Source organism: Tachysurus fulvidraco, chromosome 18 (assembly GCF_022655615.1).
Source record: "Tachysurus fulvidraco isolate hzauxx_2018 chromosome 18, HZAU_PFXX_2.0, whole genome shotgun sequence".
In the NCBI taxonomy this organism is placed as follows: domain Eukaryota; kingdom Metazoa; phylum Chordata; class Actinopteri; order Siluriformes; family Bagridae; genus Tachysurus; species Tachysurus fulvidraco.
Window position 1 is genome coordinate 19787506 of NC_062535.1, and position 12338 is coordinate 19799843.

At 41.3% G+C, this 12338-nt stretch overlaps 2 protein-coding genes across 5 annotated transcripts in view; both read right to left on the minus strand.

Annotated features, from left to right (window-relative positions):
• Positions 1–297: 297 nt before the first annotated feature.
• akap8l (A kinase (PRKA) anchor protein 8-like) lies at positions 298–10242 on the minus strand. 2 transcript variants are annotated; one of them, XM_027170868.2, is made up of 13 exons: positions 10033–10242; positions 9221–9259; positions 8403–8601; positions 5340–5853; positions 4498–4618; positions 4029–4081; positions 2873–2906; positions 2665–2770; positions 2417–2573; positions 1877–1982; positions 1656–1786; positions 1477–1572; positions 298–1315 (listed from the first exon to the last, which is right to left on the minus strand). In XM_027170868.2, the coding sequence occupies exons 1-13, from the start codon at positions 10058–10060 to the stop codon at positions 782–784; spliced, it is 2118 nt and encodes a 705-aa protein (XP_027026669.1). In that variant the 5' UTR covers positions 10061–10242; the 3' UTR covers positions 298–781. The 2 variants fall into 2 exon arrangements, with proteins under 2 accessions (XP_027026669.1, XP_027026668.1); XM_027170867.2 differs by having other exon boundaries at positions 2873–2909; positions 10033–10241.
• A 921-nt stretch (positions 10243–11163) lies between these two features.
• mvb12a (multivesicular body subunit 12A) overlaps positions 11164–12338 on the minus strand; it is a 7572-nt gene continuing 6397 nt past the window's right edge. For all 3 annotated transcript variants that reach the window (XM_047803242.1, XM_047803240.1, XM_047803241.1), the window contains one exon: positions 11164–12338. This exon is cut by the window's right edge and continues 38 nt beyond it. Coding sequence is in view for 2 of the 3 variants with exons in the window: in XM_047803240.1 (XP_047659196.1) it covers positions 12326–12338 (13 nt within the window). In the remaining variant the exon portion in view is untranslated.

A 12338-nucleotide genomic window follows, 5' to 3' on the forward strand; every position in this document is an offset into this window, starting at 1 on the left:
TGTCTGAGGTATAAAAAGATGTAATGTTGAGTGAATTCTTTATACAGAGATCATCTTTATCACTCTGTCAATCATCAGCTCAGACTGTGGGAGGTGTGTGTGTGGGGGGGGATCAGGTCACTATGGTGTAACTCAGAACACACACAAATAAAGAACTGAGTAGTGCATGTATTTAAAATAAGAGAGAGAGAGAGAGAGAGAGAAGTGGTTAGTAAGAGAAACTAGAGCTAAAGGAAGTGAAGAAGGAATCATCTGATCTGGGTCAGTCACAGTATAAAGGAATTCATGACACAGAAATCTCACTTTAAACATTTATTTTTTAGCCGAAGGCAAAACAAAAGGTTTTAAATGTTTGAGTTTCCCTCTTTAGCATCACATTTACACAAACTAAAAAAAAAGATAAAAAGAAATAAAAGTCAACAGAAAAGTGAACTGTAAACGGCGGGGAAGCGGTCCTGTTAAACACACAACATGCTAACTGTAGAAACGAGTGTAAATTTACACACAGACACGAATCTGATTGGATGAACTTGAGAGAGCATCGATTTCATTGGTCCAAACAGCAACATGATTACATGGATTGGAACAGATTTTTATTAATTAGCATACACACATTTTGTCAACAGGGCTGTTCCAGGATCAGCACGTGGAATCGTCTACCCAAACAACTACAACTTTAAAAACCACTCACTGATCTCTGATCAGTGTAACTCAATGTTACTGACAGTCCAGCTGGTCCTGGATCAGCCACAAAGCATCAGAACTCTGAAGAGATTTGTGGCTAATCCTCAATCACAGGTATTCCACCGTCATCATCTGCCCCCTGCAGGAGGTTCTCTACATCAAAGGCTGTAGGCTCCTTGTCACCTTCAGGTTCCCCCTCCTTCACTTCCACTCCATCCTCTGCCTCCTTTACTTCCACTCCATCTTCCGCCTCCTTCACTTCCACTCCATCCTCTGCCTCCTTCACTTCCACTCCATCTTCCTCCTCCTTCACTTCCACTCCATCCTCTGCCTCCTTCACTTCCACTCCATCTTCCTCCTCCTTCACTTCCACTCCATCTTCCGCCTCCTCCTCCTCTCCTCTCTCACATTCCCCCTCTCCTCCCTTATCCCCTCCTTCACCTTCCTCAATCTTCATTTCCTCTTCATGTCCATCACCATTTCCTACCACTCCAGGCTCTCCCACGGTGTCTGAAAGCTCTGCCTCACCCTGTTTTCCTTCCTGTTTCATCTCTACATCACACTCAGACACCTCCATCATGGAGTCTTCAGGGTCCTGGTCATCTTGGTTGTCAGTGAAGGGATTTTCACCCTAGAGCACAAAGAATGGTGTTTAAAAGATGTACAATTTACACTTGCTCCAGTCTTCATAACAAACGTTAAACCCTTCAGTCATACGATTACATCTACATTTGTTTTTATAAAACAAAATTAATAGGACACTTAAAGCTAGTCAGAAACACCAACACAGACCTTCAGGTAGCTCTCCAGCTTCTTCCCGATGACCTTGTGGTTGAGGATGCTCCTGGCCACCGACAGACTCGACCTCTTCGACTGCTCCATCATCCCCTACAGCAGAACGTGACCGGGGTCAAAGGTCATGCCAACGATGGGAGAATTTCTGATGTGTGTGCAGATGCACGTGTGTGTACCTTGCGATTGTAGTTGTGCTCAGGAGATTTAAGGTGCTTCTGGATGAGTAAGAACTGCATGGGGATGTAGAGATCGCACGCTGAACAGTGTGCTGCCTCAACCTTCTTCATGAAGTGCTCCATACCGATGTCTGATACACACACACACACACACACAGGTCTTCAGCATTATATAACACACACATGGAGAAAGTGTAAACACACAACTGAAAGCCACTCACCTCTGGTCAGGTCCTGCTCTCTCAACACCTGACAGATGGTGGCACTGTGGTTCTCCAGCTGATTGATTCTCTGATCAGTCTTCTTGTGTTTATCATTTATGTATTCCTACACACACACACACACACACACACACACACACACACACACACACACACACACACAGAGCTCTATCAAATGGACAGATAAATCTGATACCTTCTTTGAGATCAAATGAAGACTTTCAGAACCAAGTTATTATAAACTTAAAGGTGGAGTCTCCGTTGTTTGAGAAACGCTTCAGAAAACTGAGTCGGGACAACAAACTAAACAAACAAAACTGATGTGTAGCCTGGGTTACGCACACGTGTGTGGGCAGAGCTATAAATACAGGGGTGGGACCCATTTGGGTTAGTTTTGGTGATTTCAAAGTGTCAACACTGGCTTTAAAAACAACAGAGACCCCACCTTTAAATACTGGGGTTTATACCACATGGTCCCTTGGATATATTTACACTACTTAATACATTTATAAGGCAGCTGGTGGGATTCTGGTTTAGTACCTGCAAGAACTCAGTGGTTGGTTTTGATAGCTGGCTGGAGAGGAACCTGAAGTGATCTTTGTGGAACTTGCTCTCCAGGTGAGCAGTCAGGTCCTCACTGTAGAATGAGCGGAACTTGCAGACGGAGCACGCGAACGTCACCCTGGAAATGGCACGACTGCCAGGAGGAGAAGTGACCCATCAGTACATCAGTGGGGATCATCATTACCGGTAAAACACTCATTGTTACACATCTGCATTCTTCTAACCTTTCAAAGAAGCCCCGCCTCTTTCTAAGTTTAGAATTGGATGGCGGAGTCTGTTTCCCCTGCTGCTTTCCCACAGACTGGGGGGATTCTCCTTTAAAGGACGGTTCTGTGGAAGGAAAACAGAAGGACTGAGCAACGCATCAGATGAAGGCGTCGACCGAATCTCTAGGCATCCATCAGGACTCAACAACCGCATCAAGATACTCACCAGCACTCTCTCCTTCAGCCACAGGTTCAGACTCCTGCTAAAGAATTACACAAACACCTCATTAGTTATTTAGCTTCCTGTTCTGTTTCATAACCAACACTGTCATTCTGGGAGCTGACAGTTTAAGACAAAATACATCAGCTGATATTTTAAGCCCAGTTACTTTCAACATCTAAAAGACTTTCAGATTTCTGGAATTTGTCTAGGGAAAAATAAATAATATAAATAATATAAATAATAATAATAATAAAATGACACTAACATTAAACTTCAAATGACTTCGATCTAAATGTAGCCAACAGTTAATCTGCAGAATAACATTGAGGAAAGGTTTCTGATGCACAAGCTAGAAATAGACATATTAAAATGGAGGTCTCCGATGTTTGAGAAATGCTTCAGAAAACTGCACAGGGCCGGCAAACAAAAACAAACGTGTAGCCAATGAGCAGAAAGGGGCGTGTCTGGAGAGAAGTGAAGGAGCAGGAAGTTGGCCACATATTCACAGGTTGGAGTTTCACGAGTCAATAACTCCTGAGCTAAACGCTGTTACTACACAAATAACACCTCTTTTCTATCGTAGTAATGTAGAGAGGCAGCTACAACCGCGTTTTGTGTAGTAACAGCGTTTAGCTCAGGAGTTATCGACTCGGGAAACTCCGACCTGTGAATATCTGGCCGACTTTACTTAAGACGCCGAGGCGCTTTTTTCCTTCTCGATAGGTGAGTAACGTTGGTTTTGCTTTGTTACACAGAACTAATATATGCCTTTGTCCTTTACATCATTATGCTTGTGTGCCATTTTTGCTTGTTTGTTTATCTACAATCGTATTGTTCTTCCCTTCAGCTATGATAAAGACACGTTTCTTTCTGTTAGTCGCCTGGGTTACGTACGTATGTGTGGGCGGAGCTATCGATACAGGGGTGGGACCCGTTTGGGTTAGGGGCGTGTTTGTTTTGGTGATTTTGTATGTCAACATTGGCTTTCAAACATCGGAGACCGCACCTTTAATGTTTCTCAGTTTTGTTTCATTCCTACACGATATGATCCGTGACACTCACATTCTCCAAACTGCATGTACAATTAAACTCTTTATGGCCTTCACTAACTTAAATCAAACATTTCCTCGTTATAAAGGTCATCGGTACATAAACTTACGATGGTTGGAGTAACATCATCTTCCTTCTCTTCTTTGAGTTCTGCTGTTTTTGCTGGACAAGAAGTCACAAGGGTGGTTGTAAGTTTTAAGGCATATCTTTATATAGGTTAAGTGTCAACATTATAAAGAGTAGTAATGAGTAAATGTGTTGGTAGACAGGTCACATGAACACCACTACGGGTATATAATAGATAAGCTCAGCTTGAACAGATGTGTGTGTCGACCAGGTGGAAATGGCTTAGAAACACTTCAGTCATTTCTGTCAGGTTAAAGGAAGATGAAGGACATGTGGTGGTAAATATGGGCGGTCATTGTGTGTATGCAGCTATACTACAAAATACACACATTTCACCTTTAATATGGAGCTACATGACTTCACAAACAGAAGGTCGTTGCTACTTCGAGCCATGAACATTCTAATGGTTTTAAACATGCAGTGGTTTGTCACAGTGATACAGAAACAGATACCCTCATCAGCTTTATCGTCTCCTTCAGACTCAGTCTTTCCCATTTTAGACTCCGGCTCGTCGGCTGTAGTCGGGGTCTGCTTCCTCTTCTTCTGTCCGTCACGCTGAGCTTTTACTGGCTGCTATGGTAACATATCCACACAACAGGTTAAGTCACAAGGTCTCCAATGAGAAGGTTAAATTAAATGTATTTGCCACCCAGTGTTACCTCGGGGACACAGATTCCCTGACAGACAGATACTGTTTGACGGGACCGTAATTTAAGATGCAGGAAAAGATTCCACACCACAGAAGACTTGCACAAAGTTTAACAAGCACACAATGGACAAACACCACAACGTCGCTCATTATGAAGTGATAAATGTCTCATGCACTTACCTTTACACACAAATCCCTAAACTGACTTGTTAAGGCACTGCATTAACTTAAGACCCAGCTTGGACATTTACAGTCTTATAAAATGAACAGTTTTAGGGGTGTCTTGACATGGGGCTTACAGATGAATAAATCTGCCTAAGATACGATTAGAGTTATGAACCTAAACCTATCTTTGACCATCCCATACTACAAAAACAATAAGGGTAAAAGAAATCAGGGTGGTTAAACATTTGTCCTGGATCTGATGGGCTATCACATTTATATTGGGAGTCTGTTTGTTGGAGGGGCTTTACAGAGATACTACAGCAGACGGGACCTGTTGGACATGTTTAGAGTGGCAGGTGGAGTGAAATGATGTAGTTTCCACATGTATCTCCACTCGAAAGGCTGGGCAGGCTGGACTAGGAGGGGTATTTTTAGGGTGGGTTGATGGTTCAAGTCCAGTGCTTTGCTGGAGGTACTTACTCGATTGAGGGGTCTCTTGCGGGTGCGTTGTCGGTTGAGATTTTTGCCCCCTCCAAAGTGCCGGACAGGATAGTCCTGGGAGCCATGTTGAGGCTGGAACCCCCCACTTTCGGGGTACATGCGGTGGCTCAGGAGCGATGGCAGCTTGCCTCGCCCTGAGGGGGAGTGGCCTTGCCCCCCACTCCGCCCACCTCCACCCATCATAGAGGTATCCTGCCTACGGCCAAAGCCACGCCCGCTTGGCGCTCCGCCCCTGTGCTGGGACCTCTGTCCCGCACCCCAGCCGGAGCCTGAGAAAGCATCTCGAGCTTGCCGCATTTTGGCGTTTCCATGGGAGGCAGAGCCGCCAAAGCCACCACCCCCTCCAGCTCCACCCATCGCCCCAAAGCCCATGCCTCCACGCTGGGCCATCATGTCGCCCCGGGAGTCACCAAATACAAGGTTACCAGATCTGTAGAGATCGCGGGGGCCAAGGGCAGAGGAGCGCGAGTCGAAAGACTCGTACTGGTCAAACCTGCAGAAGGAGGTGCAGAGCAAGTAGAGATAAAGCATTGGCACCTCTAATGTCATACTTTTTACTTCCCCTTTGATTTATTTAGTCTCCTGTTCTCCATTAATGTTGTACTAGTAAAGTTAACTGATCTAAAATCATCCCACAGAACCCAACACTGATCTTAATCATTCCATCCAAGCCATTCCCCACACCGATATCCAATTGGACAGCACTTTGGATAGTCCGTAAAGGGGCTGTGAACCAATGCAGTCCCACATGATTCTTTACAATTTGGGATGTGGAAGTTATGATCAAGAAGAGCCTCCAAAATGATGGTTGGGACAAACAGGAGAAGGTCATTACTGAATTTCTGCCTGAGTCGAGTATTAAATGTGAATATAAGATGAATAAAAGATGTGTTTTAGATATAGGTGAAGGAATGGCTTCAGTGGTGGAGATTGTGTCATTAAAGCATAAACAGCACCAGGGTATAAAGGTCAATAACTGGAAAATGGATCATCAGGCAACAGACTTTCCTTTGCCCTTGGGCAAGCTTCAGAAAACTGAACCTTAAGAGACGTTAAGTCAGTTTTTCAGAAACGAGCTCTAGATCGGTCAGAAATTATCTTCAGAACATCCTGGGACAACCAATGGTCGATCCAAAGAACAAACAACCTATGGTTTCGGCAGGGGAACACAGACCAAAAGACCTGGGGACGTCACTGGCTAAAATGGTCCTAGCTCTTCTATCTAGACAATGTTCTTGTTCTGAATAGACTTGTTTGTTTATGCGATGTTTAAATAAAATACAAATTGCTTCCTTTAAATGTAGCATTCATGAGCCAGTCCTATCTATTCAGTCAGGTCAAATGATCAGTAGAAAACTTCTAGGTCGTCGGTCAGAGCAATTTACATCTACTTTTCTTGCCTTACCATCCACTCAAACTGCAAGCAAATACTCGTGTTACACCAGATGAAAGTCTGCATTTGCTGCCTCTATGTCATGTATAAGAACCACTAAGGACAGAAACTATAGCACTACTGACATTATATGTACTTTGGACCTCACTTATAGACCTGGATGCAAACAAATTTATTTAAAATCAACTGCAGGAGCACAGACACAATGTGGTGTTCATGGGTAATCCTGTGGAAAAGTAATAGTTTTAGCTATGAACATGTAGATTTATATAAGAGATTAGGGCTGGGCGATAAATCTATAACGATATGTATCGCGATAGAAACATGATCGATATCAATAAGAAATGTGTTAGATATTTTTATTCTTCGTCGGAAGAAAATAGAGGTCGCGAAGCAAGTTTGGTTGCATTAACGATGCCACTCGCTCTCTGGTAACCTAGCAATGTAGGGAGTGACACGCTAACAGCCAATCATGTAACAGTATCACGTTCAGTTGCACCATATCGTCGTCTCGTGCCGGTCTGCTGGATTCCTCTTCAGTAACCGGCGACTGATGAGCAGGAAATGAGCCGCAGCGAGCGAGAGAATTGTAAATAAAAGAGGAGAAATCAGCGACTTTTTCATCTTTCTGCAGGTTTTATATTCCACACAATGTTACTGTAGTGTCTCAGGTTTGTGTTTTATATTACAGACGTATCTCAGTCTACCTCAGGGTTATTTCTCTTTACAAAACACTGCACATATTTTACACACTTTATTCACCAGAAGGTGAACAGCTAGTGAACTTCACACTAAACCTGCACTAAAATGTTTATATTTAACACTTTGCACTATTTTATTACACTTTATTAAACATTTCTTACATTTTCTGTCATTTCTCACCTTAAATGTTAAGAGATAATAGTTAAGTGTTCATTGTGACTTTAGACTCATGTTTACATTATAATTATTGGAGGTTTCCTGGTTGGTGACGTTTCTGTCTTAATAACTGAGGGGATTCTGATCAGAGGAAGGTGAAGTTTACAATAAAAAGGTTTAAATCTAATATTTTTCTCCTGATCCTTATTTTAAAAGGGGTCATAAAATATATCAATAATTATCGATATCGACCGATATGACACACTGATATCGTGATACAGTTTTCGGATATATCGCCCAGCCCTATAAGAGGATCAGTGATGAGAATCTTGGCTCATCAGGCTTAAATTGTACAATTTTATACATGTATTACAGTCATGTTTAAAACAGTTTATACACAGCAGTTTAATTAATTATGTTGTGATTCATCAACGTGTACACAGAAAAAAACAGATCTGGAGTCTAATTTGTTTTGGCCACAAAAACCATTACTAAAAGTCTGATAAATGAGGGCCAAACGTGAAGAGGAAATATCTAAGCATTCCGGCAAACTACGAGAAGATCAAGAAAGAGCTAGATGTTAACACCCTTGAATAGACGCCTATGTTTGAGTAAAAAAACTCTCTTTATTAAGACTCAGTTCTGCAATCGTACACACATTATTGACTCTGGGTTTTGTCTTATACGAGCTTCATCATTTAAGGCCTGGTCTGTCTTATTTGTTTAAATATTCATACATGTGATTAGCTTAAACATTCAGGAGAGAAATAATAATAATCCATCCATCCTACCTGTCACTTCGACCCCCTCCTTTCATCCCTCCCTCTAATTGTGTTAGCATGTCGAGTCGCTGGTTGATCTTAGCGATCACATCATCGGCGTTACCCCCAGACGACAGGAGAGAACCAGACAGACCTCTCTTCATCTGCCCTCCACCATATCCACCAGACATGGAGTCCTTATAGCCATAAAGGTCATAGTTGCCAGATCCTTGAAATTAAAATAAATCATATTTTGCTTACTTTCAAATTTTCCCCACGGTGTCAAAAAGAGTTTAATATTCTCAATATCAGAATTGTGCAGTTTCATATGTAATGGCAGGAAGCGGTTGATGTCCACCGAAGGAGCACAGCGACGCTCGCCATTAACACACAGCGGCACAGAAACACCAGTCAAAAGACTTAACATTATTTACATGAGTGTAAACACTAACAATACAAAAAGGTGTCCCATGTTGGGCTAAACCTTCCCGTTAAGTGTATAATTTTCTTCCTCTTCTCTCTGCTGCTATTAGACTTTACAATCAGAGCTGCACCCAGTGAACCATAATTACACACTTATTACTGTTTAACTGCAATAATAAACAAAAGTATTTTAAACACATACAAGAACAGAAATCTTTAAAAATGTGCAGTTATTACCCATGTGCAATAGGTCTTCAGTGTAACCACTACTCTATACATTTTTGTATATACTCTATATTATGTCTCTATTCTTTTTTTTATATACATTTTTTGCTGCTGTAACAGAAAGTTCCCCATTGTGGGGCAAATAAAGGTTTATCTTATCTGATCTTAATTTGGCTGCATAGAAATCCAAGATGTTTCACCTCTGCTGGAAGATCCTCCTCCACCCCAGCTGGAGAAACCTGTCCACCAGAGCAGGATGAAAACATTAAGTGTTAGGACTCGTGCGGTGCACAACAAACTTCCTACTCAATCATAACATGCGACTCATTTCGGCTTTGGATCTATATTTAACTTCTACCTCCTTCTCTAGGACCCCAGGCTCAGACCACAGTGAGCACCACAGAGCACTACACCGAGCAGCACAGTGTGACCATCCCCTTTAGACCATGAACAACATGGACATGTAGTGTATTTATACAGGAAGTAGCCAGTCCAAAGGCCCCATAAGGCCCGTGATGGGGCATTATAGAGAACAGGGCAGATGTTGGGGGTAAATCACATCCAGTGTAACGCGACACACGCTTTAATGAGCCTCCGTGTTGTAATAACACGCAGAGGTCTGAGGCGTGTCGTACACAACATGTATATCTACACTGATACAAAAACAACCCACTGCGTCGCCACAGGACAAGATGCTAATCATGCTAACGCAGGCTAACCAAGCTAAATCACCGGAACTAGCCGTGTGTCGGAGTGTCTGCGCCTGAAGCAGAGAATAAACGGCTGTTTAATAAACAAACCAACAACGTGACTAAATCTAAAGCGGACAGAACGGGAAATAAACACAACTTTATTAGCGTGAAACAAAATGGCGCCGGTTACCACAGCTTAGCCTGCTAGCTTAGCCTGCTAACGACGCTTAGCTTAGCATCTCTGTAGCACAAACACAACACACGCTGACTAAAGTGTTCCCGCCGTGTTGTTTTATAACGCGAACACAAACACACATCACCTCCTGACGCGTAACCACGACCGTCCATGTTCACTCGGATATTCAGCTGCGATCCGAACGTCCACAAAGCGCAGGGTTTGTGCTCCAATCAGCGCCCGTGTTACTGCGGGGTGACTTACAAAGGGCGAACGGGGCGACACAATACACTGGCTTTATATAGGGAACGTGTCTGCGCGCTCGCGCACACACACACCAATCCTATTGGACAGAATTTTTGAGAGACCACCGCGAGCCCCACTGTATTATAGATCTATTTACATAACGGGAGTGTCAGCCAATCAGAAACGCTGTTACTATGAAGGGGAGGGGCTTCATGGTTGTAAATGCGTAGCTACGTTGCTTTAATCATTTTATTATCGTAACAGAATATACAAATATTTTTATTTTAGGCATTTAGTCCCGCCCACAAAATAATGACCAGAACACGGACGTGTGACAGATCAAAACACTCAGCACGACGAGTCACGGGTATTCGGATGACGTCACGTGACGTGTACCCCCCCCCCAATAAAAAATAAAAATAAAAAATATTGACCACAATATGGACGTGTGACAAATCAAAACATTCAGCATAACGAGGGGAACTGCGTCATGGGTTATTCGGATGACGTCACATGCTCGTATCCGCTCGCCTCCAAAAGTATTGGCACCCTAGCATACAGGCCTTTAGGAATACTTGCTCCGACAAGCCAACATAAAAGTTTGTCATGACAAACTTTACAAATCTATTCTCAAAATGTTTTCAAAAAAGCATCCAGTACATTTAATACAGACAGAAATTTATTACATTAAAAAACACCCTTTGAAGTTTGGTCGTAACATTAGAAAGGTTAAATAAATACCAGTGTTTAAATCAGAATATGCATAAATGCAATTATAAACCAAAACAAAAAAAGCATAAAAACATCACAAACACAACCGTGGGATTTTAATAATTATATAACTACAAAACACAGAATTTCTCTGGATTTTGAAAAAAAAAAAAAACAATTTAAATATTATATGTACTTACATAAAGTCTAACATAATAATAATAAGAATAATAATAATAAGAAGAAGAAGAAGAAGAAGAAGAAGAAGAATAACTTTACCACAAAATGATAGCTGAGAATATCATAAAATACATCATAGTGTTTTGTTTTGTTTTTTATTAAACACATTTTTATATGTGAATTTTTTGATGACACCAGATTTCAATCCAAACACAATGATACATTCCAGGATTAGGATCTTAAACCATCTAAATACATTAAAGAAAGAAAAAAAAAGCCATTTCCATCACTTAATATTTGATAAAAATACATCTCACACAAACACACACACACACAATTACTGGTTTTTGTTTTCTGCGCTACATTTTCCTTCTTTACATATCAGTATATTATAGTATAATGTTAAACATAATGTTATAAAGAATTAAAGTCTGCACATTTCATTAAAATAAAATATAAAAAAAGGTGTCATTACAAGGAATTCTGGCTGAAGTCTGTTCCACAGACGGAATGTGTTTAGAGGTTTGTTTTTTAGATCTGAAATAATAATAATAATAATAATAATAATAATAATAATAATAATAATCAGCTGAGTAACTTTCCACAGATAAGCCACACGACTATTTTTATTCTGGATCAAACCGAACACATCTGAGCTACGGAAATGAACTAAGTTTTTATTGTTTAGTCTGATGCTCAGATCAGATCCATATTTAGTGTCAGATTAATTATTTAACTAGTAGGTGTGTAAGAAGTGAGATAATATCAGTGTTCTCATATGTAATATGCAGGAGATTATTCTGCGATGTGCTACTGAAACTCCTCATTTCTGACCAATCAGATTTAGCATGAGAACAAACACAAATAACAATTTAGCACATAATAAACAAACGTTTGGTTTAAGTCATAATAATATTAGTTCATTTTTTTTACAGAATTAAAGATTTTGTTCCCAAAGATTTCCCCATATTATATTTTCCCAATGTAGAGGTATATAAAAACCTTTTAGATTGTAAATTCCCCCAATCTGGCAACCATACAGTACATTACAGTACAAACAATTAAAAATGGTCCCAGGATGAATCCTGAACACACACAGAGCACAGTGACCTGAAGCTGGTTATACTTTATAAAGACATTCACATCCTTCAGCACCGGTAATAAAGTCTGTCATTCAAAAGTTGGGAAAACTTTAACTTTGGTCATCTTGAGTAATGCAGGCGGTCTGGGAGAAAGTGGATGTAGTCAGGTGAGTGGGTGGGGCTTAGGGAAGTGGGTGGGGCTTACGGCAGTGTTATCACCTAGGAGCGGGGA